We start from the raw sequence: 17,290 nt of genomic DNA on the forward strand, positions 1-17,290 counted from the left end.
AGTCATCATGAGGTATGTTAATTTGATAAAATTTTTGTCCTTTCCACCCAACATCCTGGTTCAATATGCAGGGATTGCCATTCTGAAATTTTCTGAAAGTGCTATATCTGACTGTATTTCTTTACCTCTGCCTCTTGCTATGGCATCTGCTGCCTCCTGAATCAAGACAGACTTGAGACATAACGTCTATTTCTCATATGCTGGAAAAAGGTACCTCTTTCAGACAAATCCATATTGAAGAGGAATACATTTAGGGGAAAGCTTTTTGCAGTCACTGAGGTGAGCAGCTCCAGTGCTGGGGGGACCTCAGGGTGGGGGGCTGAGAGACCCGCCAGGAGCCCGCAGCTCACACCACGAGACCTGGGCAGGGCAAGGAGCAACAGCAGCCAAGCCCCCCACCCAGGTATAAAAGAAGCCCTTAGGGAACGTCAGTGACCAGGGTGGGCAAACCGGGTGTGGAGCAGCAGTTCATGCAGCAGAGTGCTGAAGGGTGCTGAAGCTCTGCCAGCTCAACCAGGGAGCAATGGTACCCACCCAGCAGAAAGCCATTGCCTCTTCAAGCTCTGCACCCACCATGACAGATGCAGCTGCCCAGACAGAGCTCTGGTGGGAAGATGCTGCCACCCAGGAGTCAGGGTGCAGGCTGTGTCCTGCTCTCAGGGCAGTACGGGATGGCAGCAGTGAGTACACCTGTGGGAGGTGTGCCCAGGTAGAGAAACTCCTCTGCTTAATGACAGAGCTCCGGGAGGAGGTGATTAGGTTGGGGAGTATCGGGGAGGGCAAGAGATAGACTACTGGAATCACTACCTTCCCTGGGATGGGCCCAACAGAGAGACAGGACACATGATACAGAGGATTTCCTATCCTCTCTCTGCCTGGATGAACACAGTGACTCAAGGGATAGTGGGGAAAGGTGGCAAGTTCCTACTCAGAGCAGCAGGTACATCTCCTCTGGGACCACCTCACCTTCCCGGACGGCCTTGCATAATAGGGATGAAGCTCTGCAAGTGGAACCGAACAATAACAAGAACGATGGCTCATCTAGCTTGAGGTGTCTTCAAGGTTAAATCAGCCTATGCCCTGCATCGAAACTGCTTCTATTAAAAAAAAAAAAAAAAAAAGATGAGTCATTGTCATAGAAGACTCCCTTTCGAAGTGCAGATCAGACCCACTTCTTAGGGAAGTCTGAGGCCTCCCTGGGGCCTGGGTTAAAGATGTGAAGAGACAGCTTACTACTCTGGTACACCCCTCAGATTATTATCCATTATTGATTTTTCAGGTAGCCAGCAATGAAGTTGCAACAAGAAGTCTGAGGGCAACCGAGAGAGACTTCAGGGCCTTGGGATGACTGGTTAAGGGATCAGGAGCACAAGTAGTGTTCTCCTCTGACATTCCAGTTGCAGGGAATGATGAGGGAAGAAACCCAGCAGATGGATACCTGGCTCCAAGCCAGCAGAATTTTGGTTTTTTGATCATGGGTCAGTGGCAACAGACAGGGTACACTTGTCTTAAAGGGGGAAAAGGATCTTTCAACAAGAGTTAGCAGGACTCATTGAAAGAGCTTTAAACTAGATTTGAAGGGGGGAAAGGGGTAAAACTAGGCTCACTAGATATAAGCCTGAGGGCAGCAGGCCAATGTTTGAGGGACAGTATGCTAGCAAGGTCCTTCAGTCTGCCATCTCAGTGGAGGTAGGGGATGGAGATCCATGTGGCAGCAAAGACACAAGGGTTATTGATGTGTTAGAAACCATGAAAGCCCCTGAGATTGGTCACACAGGCATTAGGGCTTCTCCCCTGAAAAAGGGTGGCAGGATCAATAGCCTAAATGAAGTGCATCTACACCAATGCATGCATCATGGGCAAGAAACAGAAGGAACTGAAAGCCATTGTGCAGCAGAAAAACTACAATACAGTTGCCATCACGGAAACATGGTGGGATGACTTGCACAACTGGAGGGCTGCAATGGACGGCTATAAAATCTTCAGAAGGGATAGGCAAGGAGTGAGAGCTGGTAGAGTAGTCCTATATGTTAGGGAGTGTTTTTACTATCTAGAGCTTAATGATGGTGACAATAGGGTTGAGTGTTTATGGGTAAGAATCAGGGGGAAGGCTAACAAGGCAGGTATCATGGTAGAAGTCTGTTATAGACCACCCAACCAGGATGAAGAGGCAGACGAAATATTCTACAAGCAGCTGTGAGAAGTCTCGCAATAGCTAGCCCTTGTTCTCCTGGGGGACTTCAACTTAGCAGACGTCTGCTGGAAACACAATACAACACAGAGGAAACACTCCAGGAGGTTCCTGGAGTGTGTGAAAAGAACTTCCTGACACAGCTGGTGAGCGAGCCAACTTGGGAAGGTACCCCACTGGACCTGTTGTTTGTGAACAGAGAAGGACTTGTGGGTGATGCAATAGTTGGAGGTTGTCTTGGGCACAGCAATCATGAAATGATAGAGTTTTTGATTCTTGGAGAAGTAATGAGGGGGGTCAGCAGAACTGCTGCCTTGGACTTCCAGAGAGCACTTTGGCCTATTTAGGAGACTTGTTGATAGAATACCTTGGGATGCAGTCTTGAAGGGCAAAGAAGTCCAGGAAGGCTGGACATTCTTCATGAAGGAAATCTTAAAGGTGCAGGAGCAGGCTGTCCCCATGTGCTGAAAGATGAGCCAGCAGGAAAGAAGACTGCCTTGCTGAACAGAGAGCTTTGGCTGGAAGTCAGGACCTTTGGAAGAAGCTGCAGGCCACTCAGGAGGACTACAAGGATGCCATGAGGTCATGCAGGAAGAAAATTACAAGGGCCAAAGCCCAACTAGAACATAATCTGGCTACTGATGTAAGAGACAACAAAAAAATGTTTCTATAAATACATTAGCAACAAGAGGAGGGCTAAGGAGATTCTCCATCCTTTATCGGATGTGAGGGGAAATATAGTGACAAAGGATGAGGAAAAGGCTGAGGTACTTAACACCTTCTTTGCCTCAGTCTTTAATGGTAAGACCAGTTGTTCTCTGGGCTGGAAGATAGGGATGGGGAGCAGAATGAAGACCCTGTATTCCAAGGGGAAATCATTAGCCACCTGCTACATCACTTAGAAATATACACACATCTATGGGGACAGACAGGATCCACCCAAGTGTACTGAGGGAGCTGGCAGAAGTGCTCACCAAGCCACTTTCCATCGTTTATCAACTGTCGTGTCTAACTGGGGAAGTCCTAGTTGACTGGAGGTTAGCAAATGTGACACCCATCTACAAGAAGGACTGGAAGGAGGCTCTGGGGAACTACAGGCCTGTTAGCCTGACCTCAGTACTGGGGAAGGTTATGGAGCAGATCATCTCGAGTGCCACCACCTGGCACATGCAGGACAACCATGTGATCAGGCCCAGTCAGCATGGGTTTATGAAAGGCGGGTCCTGCTTGACTAACCTGACCTCCTTCTACGACAAGGTGACCTGCTTAGTGGATGAAGAAAAGGCTGTGAACATTGTCTACCTAGACTTTAGGAAAGCCTTTGACACCATTTCCCACAGCATTCTCTTGGAGAAACTGGCTGCTTATGGCTTGCACAGGTGTATTCGCTGGGTAAAATCTGGCTGGATTGCCAGGCCCAAAGAGTGCTGGTGAATGGAGTTCAATCCAGCTGGTCACAAGTGGTATCTCCCAGGGCTCAGTATTGGGGCCAGTCTTGTTTAATATCTTTATCAATGATCTGCATCAGGGGATCAAGTGCACTCTCAGTAAGTTTGCAGATGACACCAAGTTGGGTGGGAGTGTTGATCTGACTGAGTGTAGGAAGGCTTTTCAGAGGGAGCTGGACAAGCTTGGCCAATGGGCCAAAGCCAATTTTATGAGGTTTAACAAGGCAAAATACTGGGTCCTGCACTTGGGTCACAACAAACCCAGGCAGCACTACAGGCTTGGGGGAAAGTGGCTGGAAAGCTGCCCAGTGGCGAAAGACCGGAAGGGGAGGGCAGCGTTCATCAGCAGCTGGCTAACTATGAGTCAGCGCGTCCTGGCTTATATCAGAAATAATGTGGCCGGCAGGAGTAGGGAAGTGATTGTCCCCCTGTACTTGGCACTGGCGAGGTGCACCCTGAATACTGTGTGCAGTTTTGGGCCCCTCACTACGAGACAGACACTGAGGGGCTGGAGCATGTCCAAAGAAGGGCAATGAAGCTGGTGAAGTGTCTAGAGCACAAGTCTGATGAGGAGCGGCTGAGGGAACTGGGGTTGTTTAGCCTGGACAAAAGGAGGCTGAGGGGACACCTTATCGCTCTCTACAACTACCTGAAAGAAGGTTGTAGCGAGGTGGGTGTTGGTCTCTTCTCCTAAGTAGCAAATAATAGGACAAGAGGGAATGGCCTCAAGTTGTGCCATTGGAGGTTTAGATTAGACTTTAGGAAAAATTTCTTCACCAAAAAGTTTGTCAAGCATTGGAACAGGCTGCCCAGGGAAGTGGTGGAGTCACCATCCCTGAAGGTATTTAAAAGATGTGGTGCTTAGTGACATGGTTTAGTGGTGGACTTGGCAGTGCTAGGTTACTGGTTGGACTCAATGGCATTAAAGGTTTTTTCCAACCTAAATGATTGTATGATTCTATGATTATTCTACATCTGTGCAGACACCTACTGTGCGCAGAGTCCATCCATGCCCTAAACTCTGAATGCTGCATTGGGGTGGACTAGTCAAGGGCATTGGCTTCTCTCAGAGACATGGCTGAAACTCGCTCAGAGTTTCACCACTTATCCTTCAACGGTGGCTGCCCAAAGCAGGGACAGGGACTAATTCCTCTACCTTCATTTGCTGTGTTGTACAACTAAGGTAAAAGACAGGGTTTGTACTTGTGTATGTGTGTTTGTGTTTGCAGGGAGATGGGAACAGGAACTTCCCTTCAGTGATTCTGTGGGCAGACCCAGTATCATCTCCCAAGATACCTCTTTTGTCAGGACATCTCACAAAAACCCCTTTGCATTCAAAATTTAGGGCATGAAGACTGTTTCTAGCAAGTTACATTTTCTTGCAATCCGGTCTTCTAGTGTGAGTTTTGCTCTGACCCGTACCACTTCCCAGGAGCCAGAACTGCAGTTGCCTCTAAAATCTCCTGTAAAATATTAGTCACTCTCTGTGTATCTTATCTGCCTCTTTTTCTTTGTCAAAATACTGCTGCTGTGGTTTCCAGAACTGACTGGGGGGAAATCAAAACAAGAAGTCCATTGCAATGTTTTTGTTTGCTGACATGTTGGACAGGACAACAAAGTTTTCTCCATTGTGAAAAGATCCCAGCAACTTTAGAAAATAGGAGGCTTTGTAACAGCCAAGCTTTTGGTGCAATGGCTAAAACAGAAATCTGACAAATACATTGCTTCAGGTGGAAATTAAACAAATCTATGCTCAGATTTTTGGTGAATAAAAAAAAAAGATCACCCAGAACTGACTTTTCAGGATGTATTTTTAGTCCCAAACTGGAAACTCCCAGCTCTTCAAGGAGTATAGATATCATTGATGAAAGGGGAGGAATATACAGGCAGAGGTTTGGGGAATTTGAGGGAAGCAGAGCACTCGCTGAAGAATTCTGTGTATCTGATTTGTAGTGATGCCTCTGCTAGGGGTCTTCCACCCTCTTCTCACATTTAAAATCCCTCCTGGGGAGACTCTGGCTTTTGTCCTTCATGTGATATTTAATTGCTTTCTCTCCCCTACATTGCCGTGCTTAATCCTGCCATATGTCTCAGCAGGATCTCCAAAATCCATCTCCTTTCTGCTACCTCCTGGGCAAACAGTTATTGGCATTCACTAATATCCAGCCCTCTCTGTTGCTTCTCTTGGATGTGATTCTCCAAAAGTGTTCAGAGCCTTTCTTACATGCTCTACAGATGAACACTAGGTTGTTCCTGCTCCTGGCCAGCCCAGCACACTCACAGTAATATTCTCATCTGCAGGTGCAAAACACACTGAAAAGTTAAAACCTTCATGCAAGGAGGTTGGGTTGGTGGAGGGCTGGGACTTGTCACGCAGAAGACAGACTCATGCAAAGAGCAGAATTAACATTTATTGATCTGTGGTTTATCTAACTTATCAACACAGAACACTCTGAAGGAAGGAGGAAATGTTAAAGGTACGCCACAAATAATTGTTCCCTTCAGGGGCTGGCCAAGCATACTCCACTGAACACTGTTCTTTCAAATTCTGGTCCACTGATTTGTAGGACCAGTATCCTTTCAGGGAACAGAGAAGGCCTTTTCTGCATCGAGATACCGACTGGGCAAGGAGTCAAGGAAAGTACTGGTGGATCACAGGGCACCCATCTGTGAAGAAGGAGAGTGAAAAGGGGCACAGTGGTCCTTGACATCAGGCTGAGCAATTTCATCCAGGATGGATCTCCAGCTTGGAAAGAGATGGAGGGGCACAGGCTGGGAACTGAGGTCCTTCAGAGCTGGGAATCTGTGGTAGGCTTGCTCGTCCTACATCGCAAGATAAAGCATTTGTGTGAGCTCAGGCAAGCTGCTCATTAGCTCTTTCATGAGCTGCCCCTTCTCAAGGATACTCCTTCAGGTCCTTCATCCAAACTGGAGTTCACTTCCTTTGACAAATTTGACTGTCAATTCACAAATTCGATAGCAACTTGTGAAGCAAAGGATGTTATTCCAGTTACAGTAAGTGCTGGAGTCTGTGTTTCCCTTGACATGAATTGCAGCACATTTTTCTGCAAAGAGTAAATTGGGTTCTCCATGCTTCCAGAACCTGTAAAAGAAAGTTCCTTTGTTGGGAATGCATTGGCATGCATGACAGCAGGAGAGAAGTCACCTCAAACAGTTGTGGAAGAGAAAGGGGAAGGTTACTGTGATAGAGATCAGGAGTCACAGTTTTGACTAGAAAACTAGTGAAGGGTTCTGACTTACATTCAAGTTGGAAACGGAAATCCCCCTCTGACACATATTTGTCTTACACAGTGAGTTGGTCACTTGGACTGAGGAGTGTGAACTAAAGGACCTCTCTTACTCCCCCAGGATACTCACGTGGCTGTCTTCGTATACGGAGTCTGATCCACCCACTGCCATTGCCCATTTTTGTAAGCAGTTAAGCCTATGTAGTATTTTGTTTCATAGGCATTAGTAAATACTCCTTTCGCCAAGTTGAAGAGGAACTCCTAGAAAAAGCACAATGTCCATGAGGTGCAGGACTGAGCAGAGGGAGGCAGCAGGAGTCCCCATGGGATGGGGCTGGTGGCAGAGGGTAGCCTATGCTGAAGGGATGCAGTAAGGACATCCCTGGTCTCCTGCAGGACAAGGGGTGGCTCTGAGTCCCCTCCAAGGCCTGGCACTGTGTCTCTGGCTGCTGTGCCCCTATCAGCCATGCTCATACCTGCTCCTCTTTGCTGTTGATCACCACCAGGTGGGAGCCCATCCCAGTGCAGTTCTGCTCACTCTCAAACCAGGACATCCTATCAGTGGACAGATAATAGCACTTTTCTTGAAAGCACCTCCAGCCCTCTGGGCAGCACATCCAGCCTTCCTCTGTGGGGAAAAAAAAAAATCCTGCTTTTGAACAAGATGTGCTGTCCTTCATCTCCAGGAGCTCAATGTAGGATCCCAGGTGTTAGGGGAGGGTTTTGAACCACACCTTTAATCTGGATAGAGGTAAAACTCTCTTTCATGTTCCACAAGAAAAAGCTGTCAACAGCCTGACAAGCTCCTGCCACAAGGCCCCTGCCTGAAGTGCCTTCCCCTTTCTCTATCTGTTCTGCCATGTCCACGCAACCTCTGTTCGGTGAGAGACACAGTTTCTGCCTTACCCTTCCTGAGGAAGAAAGATGGGAAGTAGTTGGCTTGCACTTCTCTAGGAACACTTCCATCAGAGAAATGTTTTCCAAGTGTTTAGCTCTCAACTCACGCAGTCTGACAGACACATACAATAAACTGCTCTGACAGCCTTGCTGCCACCACAGGCAGTTCCTTATATCAGCCAGGTTTTCCTAGAGATCTGCCTTATAGCCAGAAAATCACATGATGGATTAAAAAACACCGATGTAGTCTCTCAAAGCATGAGGCTACATGGGAACAGATCTCTGAACTGAGTTTGGGAGTTTGCACTGCAGGAATTCTAGCGGTTGTCATTGTCATCACTTCATGTGTGATTGCAGGCCAGCTCTCCAGCTACTATAAACTGCATAATAACAACCTCCTACCACTCCTACCTCTGTCCCTCATACTGATCATGATGTTTGTGTGAACAGGCAATGAGCCAGCACAGGGAGTGGAGCTGGATTGAATCAGCCTTTACAAAAGGATGAAGCGCTTTCAGAGAGATTAGTGAACTGCACTAGCAGTTGACGGGTTGTATGAGGGCCAGTGAGAGGAGAAGAGTAGGAAGGGTGGTCAAAGGCAGGTCTAGAGCAAGCCACCTTCTATCACTGGCCCAGAACATGCTTTCATAGCATCCTAAGTAATATTATGCAATAGAGCATCTTCTTTCCTCAATTCTCCAGCTTCCCTCCTTAAAACAATCCAGCTGTGGCTGACAATCACATTCCCAACCTCAAAGGCTGACTGACATCTGAGTAAATTTTGGTGAGGTTCTTAGTGTTGCTTATGAGACTCTTAGCATCACTCACTTTTTCCTGCAGATACGTTGGGGATGCAGCGCCACTCTGTACTGTTCTGGAGCAGAGTCTTGTGCTGGCCATAGCTTCCATGAAGGAAAACAACTGGGAAGAGAGGAAAGAGAAGGAAAGTGCTACTGCCACCCTTTCCTCCTCATTCACGAGCAATCTGTCTATCCTCCATCTTCTAGCTTAAAGCCCCCACACAGACCACAGTCTTTAACAATCTGTATTGTTAAATCTGTATTGAACAAGATTAGAAACAGCAGGCCGTTTCTCCCACTACTGGCCACTCCTTCTTTTGAACAGGCATTAATCACATGAGCTCCTCTCACCTCTGCTGCTTGAGAGACTCATTTTCCCAGCTGACAAAATCAGCTTAGACATCCTGTGAGGATGGGATCAGGAAAGGGTCAAAGAAGTCATGGGATAAGCTTAATAAAGGTGGAACATTAATATACATTCCCTCTTAATCTTCCTGAGCATAGCAGCTTTGGAGAACCACTTTTACGCCTATCAAGAAGGGGTAGAACTGTTGAGTGTTAACACCCAAGGGAGTTAAGAAGAAGCACAAAAGAGTCATCACAGAGCAACATGATACTCCAGGACAATGCAAGCAAAGGGTTTCCATTTTGGTCTGCCCAGGCAGTGTGGGTAGGAAACATTTTGATGGATTCACCCCCACCGTGCTAAAATACGGGTCACCTGGTACCAGTATTTCCAAGGACACCACACTGGCTCCTTGGCTGCAACATTGTCAGAGAGACCAAGGCAGGAGAACAACAGCCAGCCTTCAGGGAACCTACTCAGATGCCTTCTGACACTAAAGAGACTTCTTAGCTCTTGGTGGGAGGGGGGAAACTGACTGTTTTCATTCAGGGCTGGCTTTATTCAGGCAGGTGGGAACGTGAGAAAGACAGTGGGAAGGCCCTGCCAGGGAACGAACCTTAACTGTGGAAGGGACCCTACTCCCTGACTAAGAGGACAGAGGCTGGAGAGGGGCAGCAGAAGAGGCTGTTTGGGCCAAGGACATTTGCCTACTGGAAGAGAGACTAGGATATTTTTTCACCATCTGACAAAAGGCATTCAACTGCTTTCTTCATCCCAAGGGAATTAAGAGACCCGAGAACTTACCGAGGCAGATGGTTACAAAGGTAGTTTTGATGACAAGGACAGAAACAAGGAAGACCCAGGGGTTCAGCCACGAGCAGCTTCTCTCCTCTTCTGGGGCTGAAAAACACAAGGCAAGAGTGGGAATCCTCCAGCCCAGAGTCGGAGGCAGGATAACCCAGGTGGCTCTGTACCCCAACAACCTGCTGGTACCCTTGTTCCACGGACTGGGGAGCCCCACAGGAGCTGTAACCAGGTCCTGCTGTAACCAGGTCCTGCTGCCCGTTATTAGCAGTGGGTACCCACAGAGTAGGCCAACATATGGGTTGCACTGAAGCTGATCTTTTATTTCACTTTTTACCACAAGCCCTGCTGTACTCTTCCCAAAATGCACTCCTCCTTTCTTTGTCCTGTTACACCTCCTTTCTCCTCAACACATCTTCCTTGTTGCCCTCATTACCCGTCTTTCACTGACCTCCTCTTGGTGTACCTCCCTCCTCTTTATCTCTCTCTTTAGAGCTTCTTTCTCTCACAGAATCACAGAATGTTAGGGGTTGGAAGGGACCTTGAAAGATGATCTAATTCAACCCCCCTGCCAGAGCAGGACCACCTAGAGTAGATCACACAGGAACACATCCAGGCGGGTTTTGAATGTCTCCAGAGAAGGAGACTCCACAACCTCTCTGGGCAGCCTGTTCCAGTGCTCTGTCACCCTCACAGTGAAAAAAGTTTTTCCTTATGTTATAGTGGAACCTCCTATGCTCCAGCTTGCACTCACTGAGCCTTGTCCTATTATTGGCCATCACCAAGAAGAGCCCGGCTCCATCCTCCTGACACTCGCCCTTTACGTATTTATAAACAATGATGAGGTCACCCCTCAGTCTCCTCTTCCCCAAGCTAAAGAGACCCAGCTCCCTCAGCCTTTCATCATAAGGGAGATGTTCCACCCCCTTAATCACCTTTGTGGCTCTGTGCTGGTCTCTTTCAAGCAGTTCCCTCTCCTTCTTGAACTGAGGGGCCCAGAACTGGACACAATATTCCAGATGTGGTGTCACCAGGGCAGAGTAGAGGTGAAGGAGAACCTCTCTCGACCTACTGAGCACACCCCTTCTAATACACCCCAGGATGCCATTGGCCTTCTTGGCCATGAGGCACATTGCTGGCTCATGGTCATCCTGCTCTCCACCAGGACCCCCAGGTCACTTTCCCCTACACTACTTTCTAACAGTTCAGTCCCCAGCCTATACTGGTACATGGGGTTGTTCTTTCCCAGATGCAAGACTCTACACTTGCCCTTGTTGTATTTCATTAAATTTCTCCCCACCCAACTCTCCAGCCCGTCCAGGTCTCACTGAATGGCAGCACAGCATTCTGGTGTGTCAGCCACTCCTCCCAGTTTTGTGTCATCAGCAAACTTGCTGACAGTGCACTCTGTTCCCTTGTCCAGGTCACTGATGAATATATTGAATAGTACTGGTCCCAGTACCGACCCCTGAGGGACTCCACTAGATACAGGCCTCCAACTAGACTCTGTCCCATTGACCACAACTCTCTGACTTCTTTCCTTCAACCAATTCACAATCCACCTCACTACCTGATCATCCAGACCGCTCTTCCTCAGTTTAGCTGCGAGGGTGCTGTGGGAGACGGTGTCAAATACTTTACTGAAATCAAGATAAACTACATCCACTGCACTACCATCATCTATCCACCTGGTTATGTCTTCATAAAAGGCTATCAGGTTGGTCAAACATGACTTCCCCTTGGAGAAGCCATGTTGGCTGCTCCTAATGACCCCTTAAGTACCTTTATTTTGGCTCTATCCCCCAAGGCCTTTTATACAACAGCACACAGTAACTCAAAGGAATGACTGTCCACCTCAGTGTTTGCAGAGGCAGACACATGGAAGAGATTGTTTCCACAGGGAGAACGGGCACTTTGAAGCTCTTGGGACAGGCTTTGTTTGGTTCTCCTTAGAGACACCAGAGATGGGAGCAGTGACTTGTACTTACCTTGATGCAGGTAGTTTTACCTGGATAATGATAGTCGGATAGCTCTCTTCAGTCCATTGTTTACAGAAGAACTACTGAAGGGGATCGCAGACCATATTCTTCCTGGACTTTCATTCCCCCCTGGCTCTGGGAAAAAGGTCATTCTCCCAGCCTGGGCAATCCTCAGTTCTCTCATCTGTTGCTTTGCTCTTGTCTTAAGCCCGTTCTCCCAGTATGAGGCCAGCCACTGTCCCATGCCCATTATCTATCCCAGCCCTGTATTTTCCCCCACTTCTTCTACAGGAGGACAGAAAGGAAGGCTTTGTCGTTACCTGCAGTTCCAGGACTGACTCTCCCTCGGCAATTCATTATCTCTACCACAGTATCACTCTTCTCCAAGAATCCACATTACTGTTGTGGCCACAAATACAGTCTTCCTCCTGTACAGAAGACTGCACTAGGGCAGCTCCCACAGCGGTGAGGAGGCTTCACAGTCTCTAACCCAATATGTAGAAAAAGCCGTATCTTGGGTGTTCCCCACAGCACATAGAGATGGGGGGATTTTCATTATTTCTCTGCCAGGACGTTTCGCAAGATGCTCCTTGCAACACAGAAAGTCACAGAAGCATATGAAAATAGATGAAGAGTAGTATCATTCCAGGTCACACAATCTCCTTTTGCACATATTCAAGCAATTTCACAGGACATACTACTGGCCTTATCTCTCTGGTGTTTGTTCTTTCCTGGTGAGTGAGTATGTGTGTGAAAATGCCTATGCCATTGGTATTTGCTAGTAAAGGGCTAAACCCACTCATGACATCCTGCAAAAGGGAGTCAAAAATAGCAGGAAAGTGTATGTGTGACTCAGTCTGGGCAAGTCCCCAAGAGAAGCCTGAGCCCAGTAACCCAGAGCACAACAAAGAACTTGCCAACACTGTCTTTAACTAATTGCTTAGGAAAAGAGGGTGGAGCTTGAATGGAGGGATTACATATGACCTCTATGGAACTGGAGGTCAGAAGGGATCACTAGATGGTGCCAGAATCCCAGTGCATTACAGAGCACGAAGTTTTACCTGGTCATGACTACAAAAGGCAGAGCCATATGTGGTGGTTCTAGCACTGCTCAAGGCGACTTGATTCAAAACCCTGCAGGATAAAGTGTCCCTAAGGTTAAAGAATCCCTACTGGATCTTATTGTGCTCTGCGTGGACTATGGTGGGAATGTAGCCTTTGCTCTTCCACGTTCCATCAGCTAGTTTCTCCGGGTGAAGAGGCATGCATGGATGCACTGAGGAAGGAATGGGGTAGCTAATGCAATAGCACAAGCATATCAGTTAAGTCTCCAAAGAGCAGAGCACAAAGCAGGTTACAAATGAGGACAAGCCTAAATTATATGTAGAAAATTTCCTCTCAATATGTTTTTTCATGCACAACAGGCTGCAGGCAGGGTGGAATCATCTAACAGCTCTGCTACATCAGAAAGGTGGCCCATACATGTGCCTGCTGGTATTGTAGAAGTTATGAGCTACTAGAAGGCACTAGTTAGTGGATTCACAGTGCCAGTGAGAGATTCTCAAGTTCGCAGCCATCGTGCTGGGGAACAGAACTCAATTGCACCACAGATGCCCAAAAATGAGAATGTATTGTATTTGTTATTGGTCTAAAATACACACGCTTTTGTGCCTGTGGGTGTGGAACTGACTTCGTCTGATTAGTATGGAGAAAGCAGAGGGTGCAAACTGTCAGAAGGAAAATGTGTTCAGTTCATGTGGTTTAAACCTAAGCAGGATGGATCTGAGCAGTTTACTGATTTATTCATGACATGCAATTAACTGGCAAACCATGGCCCATATATTCAGGGTCAGTGTCAGCAATCCAACAGATAAAGCACAATACTAGGCAATATTAAAATATTAATAAGCACCTACAAATTTCTAAACATCTTTATGTAACTAATCCCCAAAAGCTCTAACCCCCACATACACACACATTCACATGATTACTTGCACAACTTCCCCTCTCCCACCCCCACCATAGCAAGTGCAGGCTGCAAGAACACACCCCCTTTTCTGGGAGCAGGGGTTGCCCTATTCTCACATACTTCCTTGCTGGAGATGTAAGGTTTGTGTGTATCCACACCAGTTCCTACAGTCTGACAACCAACAGGCCAGTGAGAAAGCACAAGGTCACCTATGCACACTGAAGTTGTGGATCCGCATGTGTTGCGCCCTTTACTGCCAAGAATGCAGGCTACCTACAGCATCCAACAGGGAGGATGCTCTGTTATAGACATAGATTGCAAAGTTGCAGGGCAACTGTCAAACCAGGTGTTGACTGACACTTCCTTCTCACTTCTCCTCTTCGAATCATAGAGTCATAGAATCATTAGGTTGGAAAAGACCTCTAAGATCATCAAGTCCAACCGTCCACCCAACACCACCATGCCCCACTAAACCATGTCCTGAAGTGCCATATCTACCGATTTTTAAAACACCTTCAGGGATGATGACTCCACCACTTTCCTGGACAGCCTATTCCAACGTTTGAACTCTTTCAGTAAAGAAATTCTTCCTAATGTCCAACCTAAACCTCCCCTGGCACAACTTGAGGCCATTTCCTCTTGTCCTATCGCTTGTTACTTGGGAGAAGAGACCGACACCCACCTCACTACAGCCTCCTTTCAGGTAGTTGTAGAGAGCAATAAGGTCTCCTCTCAGCCTCCTCTTCTCCAGACTAAACAACCCCAGTTCCCTCAGCTGCTTCTCATAAGACTTGCACTCTAGGCCCTTCACCAGTTTCATTGCCCTTCTCTGGACTTGCTGCAGCACCTCAATGTCCTTCTTGTAGTGAGGGACCCAAAACTACAGACAGTATTCAAGGTGTGGCCTCACCAGGGCCAAGTACAGGGGTACAATCATTTCCCTAGTCCTGCTAGCCACACTATTTCTGATACAGGCCAGGATGCTGTTCTTCTCTCTGTTAAAAATGTTCTTGCTTTTTCTAAACACCTGGGAAGGAAGAGGAGTTAATAGAGAACATCTGTCATTCATTAGTGACCAGCCCAGCCGTAACCCGTGACAGGGTCTAAAGCAGCGAGACAGCAAATGACTTTATTTTCAGCATCACAATCCAAGTTACTCTTCACAGCAAATCAACAGCTGACCTCACAACATTCAGGTGACCAACAGCTCTGTCCCAATCTGGGATAAAGAATCTCAAAGTGGTGACCATAGCCAAACTCTTCACTGGCCTGCACAGAAACTCTTTAGTAGTCCTGGTGGCAGGCAGCTGGGGCCAGTGATGGGAAAGGTTACCTCCTCAATTGGAAGGCTCTGGAACCATTACAAATATCTCACATTTCAAAAATGGCAAAAATTTATTTCTCTTTCCTGCTCCATAAACACCAGCAGCATGCTTGCGGAGAGCACATATGAATGACCTCAGTCTTCCTGTACATCTTTCCACAGTTCTGTAAGTAAAAATTCTCAGCTGTTTTCTACCTGCTCCACTTATGAACAGCTCCACGAGTGATCCTTGGTTATTACAATTCACAAACATATGTGTCAGATCAGTGTGCTGGGACAACAGGGTGGCACCTGGCAGTGCAGAATTGCCAGGAACTCATGTCTCTGAACCACTGAAGGCAGTGGTACTTGGTTATAACAGGTGCACTCCTAGGAGAGGCACTAGAGAACCTTGAATCTATTTTCACAGACTCCCGCAGTATAGACAAGAGTCAGCAAGCACGGCAAGATCAATGAGACATGAACTAAGGAAAATATTGCAGTTACAGGGTGTCTTGCAGGATTCAATGTTGCAGGAGAAAATATAGAATGCAACTTCCCTCAGAGGTACTTGGCATCTAAGAACCTGAAAGCCAGAAGCTGGAAGATAAAACTTCATCAGCTTTTATGCAAAATTATGCCACACAAGAAATTTGTTGCAGCTCTTATTTAAATGACGGAAACACAGTGAACCACGTATTGGGAGCACTGAAGGTACCTGGGTTTAGAAGCAACCAACCACTTGAAGCAGGATGGAGAACGCACAAGAGGGTTCCAAGCGCTAACAAAGAACAGCAAGTGTGCTCATGTTCAGAAATGAACTTGTTGGATCTAGTTAAATCTTTCTCAGGGGATGATGGCAGTTTATCCATGAACTTGAATGCCCTGGGGAGTCCTGCTTTCCAGTTTTCCAGAATTCAGAATGATTTGAAGGGAAAGACTTACCTGCAACAGTCAAATAAAAAAAAAGCAGTCTAAAAGGAAATACTAACTAAAGTGAAAGGCAGAAAACACAGAGGAAGTGCTACCAGCTGTAACAATACAGGAAGACAGAATTAATCACACAGGAAGTTGTTCTCAATGTGCCTGGTTGCTTTGCACTCTTAGGGATTGAAGACCAGTTCCACAGTCCTGAGCCCCAGCATTAAGTATGAGAGTGCAGCTAACAGAGGCAATCAGCCCGTTTAGCAGGCAGGCTTAGCAGGCAGGTTTAGTAGGCAGGCTTAGCAGGCAGGCTTAGCAGTTTGTGAAGCAGTTTTCAACCTTTGCTTTCAGCAGCAAAGTACAAGCAATCTAGGAGGTTTCTGGAGTGCCTTGATGATAACTTCCTGACACAGGTTATGGAGGACCTGATGATGAGATGTGCTCTGCTGTAGCTCACACTTACAAATGAGGAAGAACTGGTTTGGGATGTAAAGGCTGGGGGCTGAGAGATTTAGAACTGTTCAGCCTGGAGAAGAGAAGGTTCGTGCTCATCAACTGCCTGAGCGTAACACTTCCATTCAATATTCCCACTCAGCAGAGTGAAGATGCAGGCTCCAGCATTCACACTCATTCCAAAAATCCTCTGTGTTCTTATCAGGTCACTGCTGGTCTCTCAGTTTTACTCAGCATAAGTTTTTTTTCCATCAGACAGTTGATGCTTCAGTTTCAGAAATTTGAGGACAATGTTTCTCATTCATGTGGAAGATTGTTCCAGCTCTGGTGGACTTCTGCCTTCTGGTGGATTACAATACATGCATCATCGTTCACGTTAGTCAGTTCCCTGGGAATCCAGAACTGGAGACATGTCACCCTCTAGCATGGCCTTGTCAAGCATTGCAGGGAAAGGTCAGGTCCAGGATCTAGGGGTCCAGGGCTCAGAGGGACTTGGAGATGGACTGATGCTGATTCATTCAGAAATGCATGGATGAATCACCCCTGTCCTCCTACTCTGCTAATCCCACTGCCATCAGTCCTACATGGAAACCTGCCTTCTTCCTACAGTCAAGGCAAGAAGGCAATGTTCAGACCTGGCAGGCGGTGCTGCTCACCACAGCTCACCCCAGGCTCTCCACACCCAGAAGAGGGAACTGCTGGTCAGCTCTGTCATTCAAGGGCTGTGCACCTTCAGCTAGCTTTACCACTGCAGGCTTAACCTTCCCTCTGTTGGTTTGGCTCTTTTCTGGAGGAGGGAGGAAAGGAAATCTGCTTCTTGTTATTCTTGCATGCTAAGAATTATTGCAAAGTGAGGGCTAAAGGGAAGTCCTGCACAGCAATGAAGACAATTCAATAAACAATGCACTTCTTGAAGGGACCTCATGTG

The 17,290-nt window shown here is 47.1% G+C and overlaps 1 protein-coding gene across 1 annotated transcript; it reads right to left on the bottom strand.

Moving 5' to 3' along the window:
• Positions 1 to 6,534: 6,534 nt before the first annotated feature.
• On the bottom strand, positions 6,535 to 12,070 carry LOC104342194 (C-type lectin domain family 4 member E). Its single transcript, XM_009950394.2, has 6 exons — positions 12,034 to 12,070; positions 9,735 to 9,830; positions 8,613 to 8,705; positions 7,364 to 7,515; positions 7,018 to 7,148; positions 6,535 to 6,742 (listed from the first exon to the last, which is right to left on the bottom strand). The coding sequence occupies exons 1-6, from the start codon at positions 12,068 to 12,070 to the stop codon at positions 6,559 to 6,561; spliced, it is 693 nt and encodes a 230-aa protein (XP_009948696.2). The 3' UTR covers positions 6,535 to 6,558.
• Positions 12,071 to 17,290: the final 5,220 nt, after the last annotated feature.

This window comes from Leptosomus discolor, chromosome 1 (genome assembly GCF_034619465.1).
Source record: "Leptosomus discolor isolate bLepDis1 chromosome 1, bLepDis1.hap2, whole genome shotgun sequence".
Lineage (NCBI taxonomy): Eukaryota > Metazoa > Chordata > Aves > Leptosomiformes > Leptosomidae > Leptosomus > Leptosomus discolor.